The sequence below is a fragment of the Ambystoma mexicanum genome, chromosome 5p, assembly GCF_040938575.1.
Source record: "Ambystoma mexicanum isolate Mex_15411 chromosome 5p, UKY_AmexF1_1, whole genome shotgun sequence".
NCBI lineage: Eukaryota > Metazoa > Chordata > Amphibia > Caudata > Ambystomatidae > Ambystoma > Ambystoma mexicanum.
Window position 1 is genome coordinate 147,363,870 of NC_090930.1, and position 12,671 is coordinate 147,376,540.

At 44.4% G+C, this 12,671-nt stretch overlaps 1 protein-coding gene across 3 annotated transcripts in view; it reads left to right on the forward strand.

The window, feature by feature from the left end:
* The window catches only part of LOC138480803 (vascular endothelial growth factor receptor kdr-like), a 1,018,894-nt gene that overhangs the window by 433,552 nt on the left and 572,671 nt on the right, over positions 1 to 12,671 (forward strand). For all 3 annotated transcript variants that reach the window (XM_069612549.1, XM_069612547.1, XM_069612548.1), the window contains exon 11: positions 8,864 to 8,990. In XM_069612549.1, the coding sequence (XP_069468650.1) occupies positions 8,864 to 8,990 (127 nt within the window). The remainder of the gene's footprint in view (positions 1 to 8,863; positions 8,991 to 12,671) is intronic.

The following is a 12,671-nucleotide window of genomic DNA, read 5'->3' on the forward strand; positions in this document are numbered from 1 at the left end:
TGTTTAAAGAAAAATCAGAACACTGCTAATTGTCCCTATTATCCAGGGTGCGTTGCTGTTATTTGGCTGTTGGGGCACTGACATTTGGGGTGTGCTCACAAGGACCAACTGAGTAATTAGAACAGTTTCAACTGGGCTCTTTTAGGTCAGGATACATACAATAGCTATCTCACTCGCCATATGTCACAGAGGCAGGCATGGGTAAATGAGTCAATTTAGTTTGCACAACTTTATTTTATTATTTTAATAAATGGCCCTGCTTCCAATTTTAAAGAGTGGAGTGTGTGTGTGTGTCAGTATGAGTGTAATATATTATATATATATATATATATATATATATGTTTATCCATATATGTTCAAAAACTGCTGCTCACACAACAGAAGGGTGAGTTGCACTCTATGAAGAGCCGGTGATTAGAACCAGGAATCGGAGCCCACGTGATATCAGCAAAGCCCTTTATTGCTGCATCAAAGCAGGTTCAAAGCCATCAGCACATGGCGTTCCCATAGAATTCAAAGCAAATGTTCGCCAGCATAAGGCGTTTCGCGACTAGCGCGTCCCTTGTTATATAGAAAGGAATGCAAGACAGAAAACACACATTTTGAAATATTTTGGGTTTCAGATATATTTTCATGAATGATACATTTCTGATTTGAATATCTGCTTGTTCAAAGAATGTGACCATCTCCATGAACCGCACTTGCCATTCACAGGTCACTCCCTCTTCCCTAGGGAGGAGTAGCCAATTAGAAGGCCTGTGTGCATTGCAAAGGACCTAATGATATAATATGCTGGAAACAGGCTCTTGCAATTTGCAGGTCAATGGAGTATTTTTTCTGGCAGGAACTTGATTTCCTTTGTTTTGGACGTCTGCAATCAGGGCGCCCTGTGGGGAGGTGCCTCGTCGTTGCACGCTCGACCCCGCTGATTGTTCCGTCTACCGGTGATCACTGACCCGCAAAACGTCCACCTTGCCCTCAGCCCTTATCGCCTAAGCTCAGCTCCGAGATCCCTAATGCGAAAGCCAGGGGCTCTCAAGGAGAAGCATAAGACAGATGTCCACACGTGCCAGAGAGTAGTGGAACACCAGGGCCATTATTCAAGGCTCTGAGGTTTCCCTGTGTTCCTTGGACGATATCCAGTGATAGTTCTGCCCCTCCACTAAATGTTCATTTATTAATGTCCAGCCTGGAAGAAGTGTGACCATGATGCCAGATTGTGCCTTAACGGTAGCATACAACCCAAGCTATTTTGAGACTATGTTGATGGTCATGGATGAGCATTGATTTGTGTGTGTGTGTGTGTGTGGGTGTGGGTGTGTCTGTGTGCACGGGGGCACACTGTTGCAGTTGCCATTCAACAGATATGGTTGTTTCTTTGGAAACTAAATCAAAGATATGGATAGTCTATGCGCTTGCTAGGGCCAGATGTAGTCAATAGCACCTTGTTTCAAATGTGCAGTTTATGAATTTACCAGTTGTTTTTTGCGTACCTCATTGTGGAGAACGTGTCACATCGAAAGACAAAAACTACCAATCGATATTTGTGATGTTGTTTAAAAGACTCGTAAAGCATCATATCAGGTCCATTTATGATAGAACAATGTATTCTAAAACAACTTTTTTTATTAAAGGGGAGTCGTGAATTATTCTCTCAACATCATCTGATATTCTGATCGGAAATAAACAGGGGTTAGTATTAATGTTGGGGCTTTAATGCACTTAGAATTCCAAACAAACTGGGGCATGATCTGAAATGTGTAGGGCATTTTGTGGCGGAGTTTCAGAATTTTCAATCTTTAAAAAAATCAGACAAATTAAAACAAAAGACATCCTTTTCATTTTCTTAAGAATTAGTATAGCCATATTTGTCTCCAGATTACATTTTTAACGCTATGACCTTTCTGTGTAGTGAGAAATCTTCAACATCAATTAAGGAACATTGCGTTACTTCTTTAGACACCAGTAGCTGAAGCTCCAACGACCCTACTCCTATCCTTGTAGAGAAAGACTACCATACTTTTTCAGTTATAGGTCAACAACAAGGTCGCCGGCAACACGATCAAGGGCATTACCCGATCCGCAGAGTAGAAGCAAGTTTCTGCACTTGGAGAATTTATCACATAAGAACTGCTGATCTTTAATTTGTCATTTGCTCCCTTTACAGAAAGTAAACAAATGGTATTAGCACACAGGCTCTCTTGTATCCCTACACAGTCAGTGACACCTCCATAAACAGAGTTTGAAATACAGTATTTATTTCCACATGATCAGATTAAAAACAGTCTATTTACAAACAAGTAGAAAATTAGGTCTCTGTTATAGGTTTTTGGGGTAAATCCATGCTTATACCTCGTGCCAAGGATATATCTCCAGAAGTGATCACCATTAAAAACTGTATACTATGAGAACTACCAAGTTTGTTCCACCAACAAATCTTTCCTCCAAACAATCTGTCTCAGGATGATACCCTAGCGTTGACATCATTACAATAGGATACAAATCTAGTCGTCAAAACTTCCGACAAGAGATGGGAATAATAATAATGGACACGGCTCAATATAAACAGATGGCAAACACTCTGTTAGTGGATACCACCCGTTACTTACCCTTGGCAAAAAACTGCACAACTGATATCATGTTCTAGTTACAGAAATTGTGCTTCCATGGGTTAGACCAAGGATTTCCGATCGAAGCTGAAGCACACCTTTTGACTCCTAAAGGCACTTACAAGCGCCAGATTTTACACATGACCAAAAATCCTCAAAAAATACCTACAATTCCCCAGGAAGACTGATTGTATCACTCTGTTGGTCTATCCTAGAGCCTATAGGTTCATATATCAATGTATTTCTGAAACTATTCACCACTTCCCCAAAGCGTTCCTTAAGAGCACTCAGGATGCCATAAATGTAATTGAAAATCATCCATTCCATGTCTAAAACAACATGTAGGTCATACTAGATATGCCCTAGGAATAGGTACCGGAAGTAGCACGACACATTTTGGAACAGAGAACTACTCCACATCAAGTTCTCACTAAATTTATCCTCTTACAACTCACCCTCTGCAAAAACAATGTTTACCTTTGGCAACAAGTGCCATTTACATCTAAAGGGCACAGTATTGGGAGCAGCTTTTGCCCAGAGCATTGCAAACCTCTTCATGGCATGTTTATAAGAGAAGTTCTTTTTTTCAAATCCCAGGAGTAGAAAGGAAAAGAAATGCAGGAGGATTCAGAACAGGGCAATGTGAGGCTAGGAAAAGGGAGTGACTCGGTGACAAAGCGAAGAGGGAAGGGGACCGGGGCAGGAGGGGATAGCAAGTATGGACTGTGCAGTAAGTAGAATGAGAATGGGGGAATGCTCTAACAGGGGTGTGTCCTAAGTGCTCAGAATAACCTAAGTGAGTGGCTTAGACAAGGGTCACCTGCCTCAAACAATGCATAATCTTTCTGGGTGGGGGGCAGCAGTTGGCTTATTTTGTGTAATTCTGTATGGTCCAAGGTGGTCTTGTGTACGTCCAGTCTGCAATGGGAGCCCGAACGTCCGGACTTGCTCAGCATCTCACATGAACAAACATGAGACATTTCAAACAGCTGTGCATCTTATTGTAATAGATGATATGATACAAGTTGTAGTCTCCCAAGAACTAAATACACAGTGCATTACGGAAATTAGCTAGCGTATTCAGTTTAACAAATATTTTTACTTTCTAACATAGTTTATTTTTATGTAGTCTTTTATAAGACAAGTTGGAATACCATTTTCTCAAAATAAGCAGTGCAGATGTTTACATTTTTAAAGCAAAAAGCAGTACAGGGTCTTCGGAATTACTACTAGCTCATTTTGCTTAATGCAAATCTGCCCTGCTTGTCTTGATAACAAGGTAAACTGTATCTCCGCACAGCGTTGCAACTTTCCCATAAAGGCTAGCAGAGGCTCCCCCCCATGGGCAGCTGCTACTACATGGAATAGTTGTCCAGCAGCTATAGTGCTGCTGAAATGAACTGTGACCACACAAAATAAAGTGCACTTCTTGTTTTAGCCACCTGGTGGCAGTGGAAGACTGCACACAAATGGGTTTATAGGAACATTCTGCATCGAGAGAGCCCCAGCAAATTCCAGGGTCAAAATCAGTTTTTGAAGACTTCCAGGGCTCAGCTCCGGTTAGATCTGGCACACTTAATGCCCTGAGTATTGGTGTCACCGCGAGTGGTTTGGCTAGGTGGTGCCGACCAGCATTTGGCACTACAGGATTAGTGAGAGTAGCAGGGCCTGGCTAGGTTAGGTAAAGGGGATGGGCCTGTTGCAAATTTACAGCAATTCTAGACAGGGAGTAGAAGAGACACCAATTCATGGCTGGGCAGGGAAGCAGGAGGAACCGAGTGACCTGAGACTAGGAAAAGGGGGCGACTCAGTCACAGGCTGAGAAGTAAAAGAGACAGTGTTGCAGGAAATGGCTGGAGTGTGATAAAGAGAATTCACTGGCGTCATCCATGTCTCCTTAACACACGACTGCTATAAAGCATGTTTCAAGTCAATCCACTGGTCCCACATCACCAGCCCCCTTTTGTGGAAATTACCTCATGCTTCATCAGATGTTTGGAACTTAGCAAAGTGACTCAACATACTCTTTTCATGTTCCATAGGGAGCAGCAATGTCCTTGAGTATAGTGCTTTGAAGCCTGTTAGAGTTTTAGAAGTATATTAACATAAAATATCTTCAGGACTGCATTCCCAATTGCCTATCGCTTGAGAATCACATGTGATATCCCGGCCTCTAAGTGGGTCAATACGCCTGATTCCAGGCTTCTGCCTGTAAACGTAGGATCACAGGCTTCATTCCAGATGGGTGTAATATTCCCTGACTGTGTGTGCTACCAAGCCCATAAGTAGCCAAGAGTTACGTAGGTCATTTCTTAGCCATAACTCAATAAAGCCATTCATGAAAAGGCACGCAATTGTGCAAAGAACAAATGCTTTTATTTCTTTACAGTCGGCCGGGAGGGTTTCTCATACAAGAAGATGTTTGAGTTGGCAAGGAAAGTCTCAAGGTTCTTTTACATCCACCATACATGTATAGCAAGAAAAGCATCACACATCCATTCTGTTCCAATATGAATCTTACAATATGATTGGTCAGGTTTGTATGAGTAAAATGCATTGTCCTTTCTCATTGGATACAAATGCTTCCTGAAAGACATCATTATTTCCTCTACCAAATTACCTCATACTCTGCTGTTTAGCATAAAACCTGTTACCAATTTCAAATGAATGATGACATTTGTGTTGCGACTTCGAGCTGGTTAGAAGCAGCTTTGGGATGATGCAGGTTGTAGCAAAGCTCTGTCAATGACATGAGGCCTTCTGTTGTGTTTCCATTGGCTACTTCGCCCCATATCTATTTCTTACTTGGCTGCCAAGTACATTTGTAAAAAAATCTTTGGAGCAACACTGCAAAACACTGTCTATTCTATTTAATACTTCCAAATGTGTGTGTGTGGCTCTGCTTTGAGCAGACCCTCACTTGTTCTACTTTCTCAACCCTGCCTGATTAATTTGAAATGCATGCCATGGTGTCCATTTTAAAATGAATGGACTCCTTTTGCTATCGTATTTCTATGTCACAGCTATCTTCTGCATGTATTTCAGCATTACAATTTGCTGGTACATTATTTATGATATGTTTTTCTAGTGTCTATTAAGTGTGGGTAACATTCTTCACATGTAAACATAGTTTGGCCTAATGTCAGTGTAACATTGTAATACATGCATATTTGCCTCGTCTCTAATACAGCTCAGTATGGCATAGTTGAGATGACATCACTTGATTTTGTCATCCTTGGCTCACACTGTCTCTGTTTTGGGTATAGATAATACAGTTGTTTAAGTGAATGACTATTCTCATATTTGCAATATTGGACTGTGGGGGGGAGTGTTGAAGGGAGGGGGGTGGAGTGTCAAGAGCCCTAAGTGACATGTTTATCTCTCTATCAAAAAGAGGGGAACGGGTAGTCATGTTTGGTCTACACCTCTTCAGGAGTGCTTCCCTGAATTCCTATGTTATGAATCCCAGAATGCACCTGTAAAACATTGTCCATAAATTCTGGTTCTCATGGCCTTACTATTCTTTATCAAGGTGTATATTTTTGGAGAATCACCCAATACGTTTTTGAATCATCAGCAAAGGGAAGTGGGAGAACCTTGCCAAGACAGCAACATTTTTTTAATGTTCTTTTCCACTGCAGTGGCCCATCTTGCTCCCTTTCTTGCTCCTTTTAAAAACAACACTTTCGTTCAGGTTACTCGCTTCTCCTTTCATCTTTACCCAACTAGCTACGTACACATTTTCCTCCCTTTTTCCATTCTTTTCTCATGCTCCATGTTAAATATCTTTTTTCTTTTTGGTCACTCCATAATGTGAAAGGATGTTTGAGCATACTGTACAGAATCAGGTAGCACAGACAATTATAAAGGGAAATAAAGAAAGGACCCACACAACAGCGGTTCCATAATATGGCATGAAGCACCCGTTCCAAGGACTGGTACGGGTGGTAATGGCCCTGCAGCCCGAGTTAAAGGCCCGAGTGAAGCAAGGCCATTTAACAAGGGCCCCAGGATATTAATTGCCAGATGAAGAGAGCAATGTTGCATACTGAGTCCTATTATCTTCCTAATTCTTTGAGCTTGTCATCACACTTTCTTTTGATAGCATGGTTTGGATTTGTGCAACTCTGGGTTCTATAAAGCATGTACCTAGCCGGGAAGCCAGAGATCCCTGTAAATACAGTACGCATCCAGGGGGTAAAGGTGCTGTGACTTTCCAGAGATCGGGTACCTAATGGGAAAGGCCTAATTCCTGGTGTTGTCCCTCTTACTACCTTTACATGCTGTGGTTTCTGGTGATCTGCTGGTCTCTGAAGATGGTCAGCTTCTCGGCCAGGATCAGTGGGGTTTTAGTTGTGACTGCCGTGTAAGGTGTTGCAGGCTGTTGTGGACATGATGTTTGTTTGAAGGGATAGCCAGTGCAGCGCCTTGACCACGAGAGTTCCTTTCTTTTTCCTTTCCATAGGTTCTCACACCTTCAGGTTTATTTAACTTTCCTTTTAAAAGGGGGGTGATATTCTCTGTTTTTTTCAGTCCAGTCCCAATAACGCACAGCAGCACAGTTCTGCTGTATCCAGATTTTTCCAGACAGTTGCCAAACTGTGCTGCACCGAATCTATTATCTGCCGTCTTCCCATGTCTCTGACTGACTTCATTACATCCCTTGACTCAATGCCCCCCAGTAGACTTCTCCTTGTCTATCGACCATCATTTCCCTCTCACCACTCACTGTCCTGTGCGCTTGACTCTACCAGAACCTTTTGTGTGCCCCTTACCATCTCTAAAGGGATGTCATTTAGGGGTCACCAGGGGTCGCACCTGAGGTTTCCCTTGCTACCCAAAAAAAAAAAGAAAACATACTTTTTATTTTTTTCTTTCATTTTTTTACAAATTGAAACTTCTGGGCTGTGGCCAATGCCATGTGGCTCTTTGTTTCTAGAGGGGCTGACTTTCTTGTTCAGGCTTCTTTTAAAACAAAAAAAAACAGGGGGTTCCACAAGCAGCAACCCTAAATAAGAACGAGTAGGAACAACAAATAATGTGTCTGTCTGAAATTCTATACAATAATTGCTAGACTCATTAAAGGTTTATTTCAGGCACACTTCAGGAGGTGAGTCACAGAAAGTGGCATCTTAAACACCTCAAATTCACAATGCAGACAACATCCTCCAATAAGCATTTAGAGCAGAATAAGCATTCATTTCGGAATATGTATTTTGCTTTTCGCAAGTTGCAATTATAGCATGTTTTTTTCTGCCGATACATATGGTGATCCATTCTTGTATGAAATGTATATCACGTTACAGTGATATTGTAACCAGATCTTTCATAGTGTACTTAGAAGCAATGCTATGTGATGCCACTTTCTGTTTTGCCAAGGGGTAACCTGTCGTGTTCCAGCACTTCCGTTGATGTCACTTCAGGGTGGGGTCAAATGACATCACGTCCTGTGATGTCATCAGAGGTCAAGGGTCATGTGATGTCACTTCCGCTACCTCTGGCATTTTGGTGAAATGACGTCCCTGCATCTCTACATGTCCTCCTGCCCTGATTCTTTCAGCCTCTTCTCTCTGTCCAGAATCTCTGCTGATGTCTGAGGCTTCACACTATATAGCCTCTTCTGTGGTTTTTATTATCCATATAATGTATAGTTGGGTATACATTACTCTATATATTATAGGTTTTGGTAAAGTGCTTTGTGCCATGCTTAGCTAAGTCAGAGTGCTTTGTTCAGGGAAGCTACAGGCGAGTAGACAGGCAGATTGGAGGGTATCAGTTGAACTTGGTCATGCCATTCAGTTTTCTATAGCCTAGTAAACCCTGTGATAAGGGAGAGTTGAAGGAGGCATGTAAGCTATAAGGTGACTAGGACCAGTCTTAGCTGCCTGTTCCTGTAACAAATGTCTAATGGATACTAATGTACAAAATCTGCACTGTATTGCAATGCCCAAATCATGTGTGCCCTGGAGTTACAACATGAAGAGCGTATAACCCCAAATGATCGACCCCTTCTTTTGTAGCATCTCAATGACAACATGTAGATGAAGATTTAATTTCTCCCTTACTCGTCCGGAACATTGTTCGCTTATCTCTAAAGTGGATATCGTACAGAGTTCAGACTTCTGATTTACATACAAGGTTCGGAAAGTCTCTATCCTATTATCCATGTATTTATGCACTTAGGAATCTTCCATCCAGGTATCTCTCACAGTGCCATGTTATGATGTGTTTCTGATGATATGCCCCTTTTTCAGGTGTGTAATTCAGGATCAAACCCAGAGAATTGAAATAAGTGTCAACAACTCTCATACAGATTATCCTTCAACCAACATGATCACGAGCATTAAGCGAGAGACCGTAATTCATGATGGGAAAAATAAGGTAAGCCCTACTTCTGTCTCAATTTCCTCTACGGCCATAGTCCTTCCTTTGTATAAATGCATAAACCGACTGATGGATTACCATGCTCTAAAGTTCGATATCTGCCTGTATACCAGATCATTCGACATGGACCTTATTGCCTTAATGGCTACCTAGCAGAGTAAGTCAAAGCGTGCACCTTCTTCTCATCTAATTTGGGCAGAGAATATGCTTTCGTCACCTAGACCTTCCAAAGCATGGTCACGGGCTTTGAAGAATCGAATAACCTTTGCAGGCAAAAATGGCATGTCAGTTAACTACAATTTCCGGCTTCATATCTCCACCCACACCTTATTTGGGCTAACTTGGTCCACGATGTGTTTCTGATTTTGTAAATGTATCTCTATTTTTAATAAATGTTGGCCACTTTTATTATGTACATGATCTCTGGTTTTAAATACAATATTACCTTCTTATTAAGCATTTGGAATTGGTAGCAGATTGTCAGTATACACACACACACGCACACACACACACATATACACAGGTGTGTTTGTGTGTAAAACTATTAGTGTCTGTGAAGAACTTCCATCTAGCAAAGGTGCAAAGCATGGGCTTTTTAATCATTTTATTGTAACATAAAATGATACAGGTAATTCCATCCAGAAGGGTAATCTGCTAACCAGATTCCCATTTTCGTCATCTCCATGACAAAACCATAGGGCACCTGCTGATTTAGTAGCCTGATCCGCAGCGCCTGCTCTTCTTGAGTTGCATAACAGTTACAGTGGTCACATGGTGCCCACTCGACAGCCACAGCAACACTCAAGTCTTTACAGCGCAGTGGTGGCATTTAAGGTATGTCTCCCTGTTCCCTAAAACTACGATGATCATAACTAACCCATGCTGGTGGCAGGGTAAACCCTAAATAAAAGCTATGCCTGAGTTTAGGCATAGTGCATAGCACAACTCATGATCATGGCCGCCACATCCCAATTGATATCGAACATGTTTTTTTTTTAAACTTCCGTTTTTATTGGCATTTTAAATTTTACAAATAAGCAAACAAGGAAAAAGAACAGTGGATCCCCCTCCCTCCCCCCCTCCTTCCCCCCCACCCTCCCGCCCCACCCCTGGATTCCCCCCCCCCCTTCCCCGTGTCCAGTTCAGTGTATTCATCTTGGGAGACTCGCGGAGATGCCTCCGTCTCCCTTGTCATAGAGTTGTTGCGATGCATAACCACTACATCAGTTGGCTGGCTTCTGCCATTCCCCAGGTCCTGGGGCCCCAAGTTTGGTTGACCTTCAAAAGGGGGTCAATCCCTTCATCTCCAGGGTGGGGGGTCTCTCATTGGGTTCAGTGCACATCCCATCCCCAGGATTGCTGGACACCCGACCAGTCCGTGAGGAATGAGCTAGTTTTGTCATTTACCATGGCCGTCAATTTGTCCATCAAAAACATATTTTTGACCTTTTTCAGCCAGTCCTCCTTCGAGGGAGCCTCCGGACGTTTCCATTTTTGGGCCAGAGCCACTCTTCCAGCCCTTAACATAGTTTCCCACATCCTAGGGTATCGGTGCACCTCTGTGTCCTCTGGGGGGAGGCCCAACAGCATCGTCAGGGGATTAAGTGGTATGCGGACCTCAGTCACTTCCTCCATCCAGTCCCTCACTTGCTCCCAATATGTTTGAACCTTCGCACAGTGCCACCACATGTGGCCTCTGGTCCCTGTCTCCCCACACCCTCTCGGGCACCTTGGTGACACTCCCGGGAACATCTTGGATAATTTTGCGGGGTCTCTGTGCCATCCCTGCAGTATCTTAAAATTATGTTCCATGTCAGCGGTGAAAAGATTTCCGTGAAATGCAATTTTAAATATCCTAGCCCAATCATCCTCAGAGATTTCGGCACCTGCCAGGCCTTCCCAGAACAAGCGAAAACTCCTCCTGCCCTGAAGGTTGTACGTGTTTAGGACCCTGTACAAACTTGAAACCGCCCCCTTCCTGGAGGCCGCCAAATCGAGGAGCTTCTCAAAGGGGGTCAACTGTCTTCGCAGATTGGTGCCCCAAGATGGGTCACAGAGGATGCCCTTCAGGCGAAGGTATTCGAAGATAGATATTGAGTCACGACCCAGTGCCTCCCTGAGCTCCTCATAAGGTAAGAATTCACCGTCCCTGAACATCTGCCCCGCCCATTCCATCCCCCTATCTGACCAGATCTGGGAGTGTTTGAACCCTCTTCCTCCCAGGTTGATGGGGTGTCCCCAGAGGGATGACATTGGAGACGGCCATGTGGTGAGGTGAGCGGTCTGAGGGCCTTCCTTCCAAATGTCCCATAGGACTCCCAGGGTCGGGTGGGCCCGTAAACGCCCTGGTATTTCCCTGCGAGGCGTCCACAGGAGGTCGCGGACTTTGTGGGGATGGGCGTCCATGTCCTCCAGGTGGGACCAGTACGTTCTCAGCCCCTCTTTCATGTGCTCCAGGAGGACACGCAGTTGGGCAGCACAGAAGTAGAGGTGAAAGTCTGGCAGCCCGAATCCCCCCTCAGGACGGCCCTTCCAGTTCTCGGGGTTTTGCCTTGCCACACGAAGTCACGGACCCCCGATTGTAGGTCTTTGAAGTTCTGTGCCGGGACCCTGGTCGGGAGTGCTGTGAATAGGTACAGGAGTCGTGGCAGGACATTCATTTTGACGGCCGTCATTCGGCCATACCACGAGAGAATCATTTTACCCCATCTCCTCAAGTCCGCGGTGATCTCTGTAATCATGGGACCGTAGTTGGCGGAGCCCAGATTCGACATATCTCTGGGGAGGAGAACCCCCATGTACCGTATAGCGACCTTCTCCACCTTGATCCCGTGGAACCTATTCTGGGGGTCGAGCACCGGGTCTATTATTCGCATTGGGAGCAGGACTGATTTTGCAGTATTTATTTTTAGGCCCGAGAATCGACCAAATGCTGACACCAGGGCCAGGAGGGGGGGGGGGGGAAGAACCCGGATCCACTAGGTAGGCTAAAATGTCATCCGCAAACAGGGAAAGCTTGAATTCTATCTCTCCCCTTCTTATTCCCCTAATGTTCGGGTGCGCTCTGACCGCAATTGCCAGGGCTTCCATGGTGAGGACATAGATCAGGGGGGAGAGTGGACACCCCTGCCTTGTTCCTCGGGAGAGGGGGAATGACCCAGACAGTGTCCCGTTTACCTGTACCCTCGCTGTGGGGGCTCTATAGAGTGCAGTTACCCAGCTCATGATGTGGGTCCCAAAGCCCATTCTTTGAAGGAGAAGCTCCATATAGCGCCACTCGACCCGGTCGAAGGCCTTCTCCGAGTCCAGTGAGAGGACGCAAGCGTCAAGTTCCGATGATTGGGCAAAGTGGAGCAGGTCTAGGGTCTTGCGGATGTTATCCGAGCCCTGCCTCCCGCTTATGAAGCCCACCTGGTCCCCGTGAATTAACTTCGGCATTATGCCTTCCAGCCTTTTCCCCACCACCTTGGCCAGGATCTTCACATCTACATTTAACAATGATATGGGCCGATAGGAGGAGCATTCCGAGGGGTCCTTCCCCTCCTTGGGCAAGACTGCTATCACGGCTCCCATCATAGACTCGGGGAGTATGCCCCCGTCCAGCACTTCGTTAAAGACCCTCACTAAGTATGGGATCAAAGAGGACCGGAACTTTTTGTAAAAGAAAACTGTGAAGCC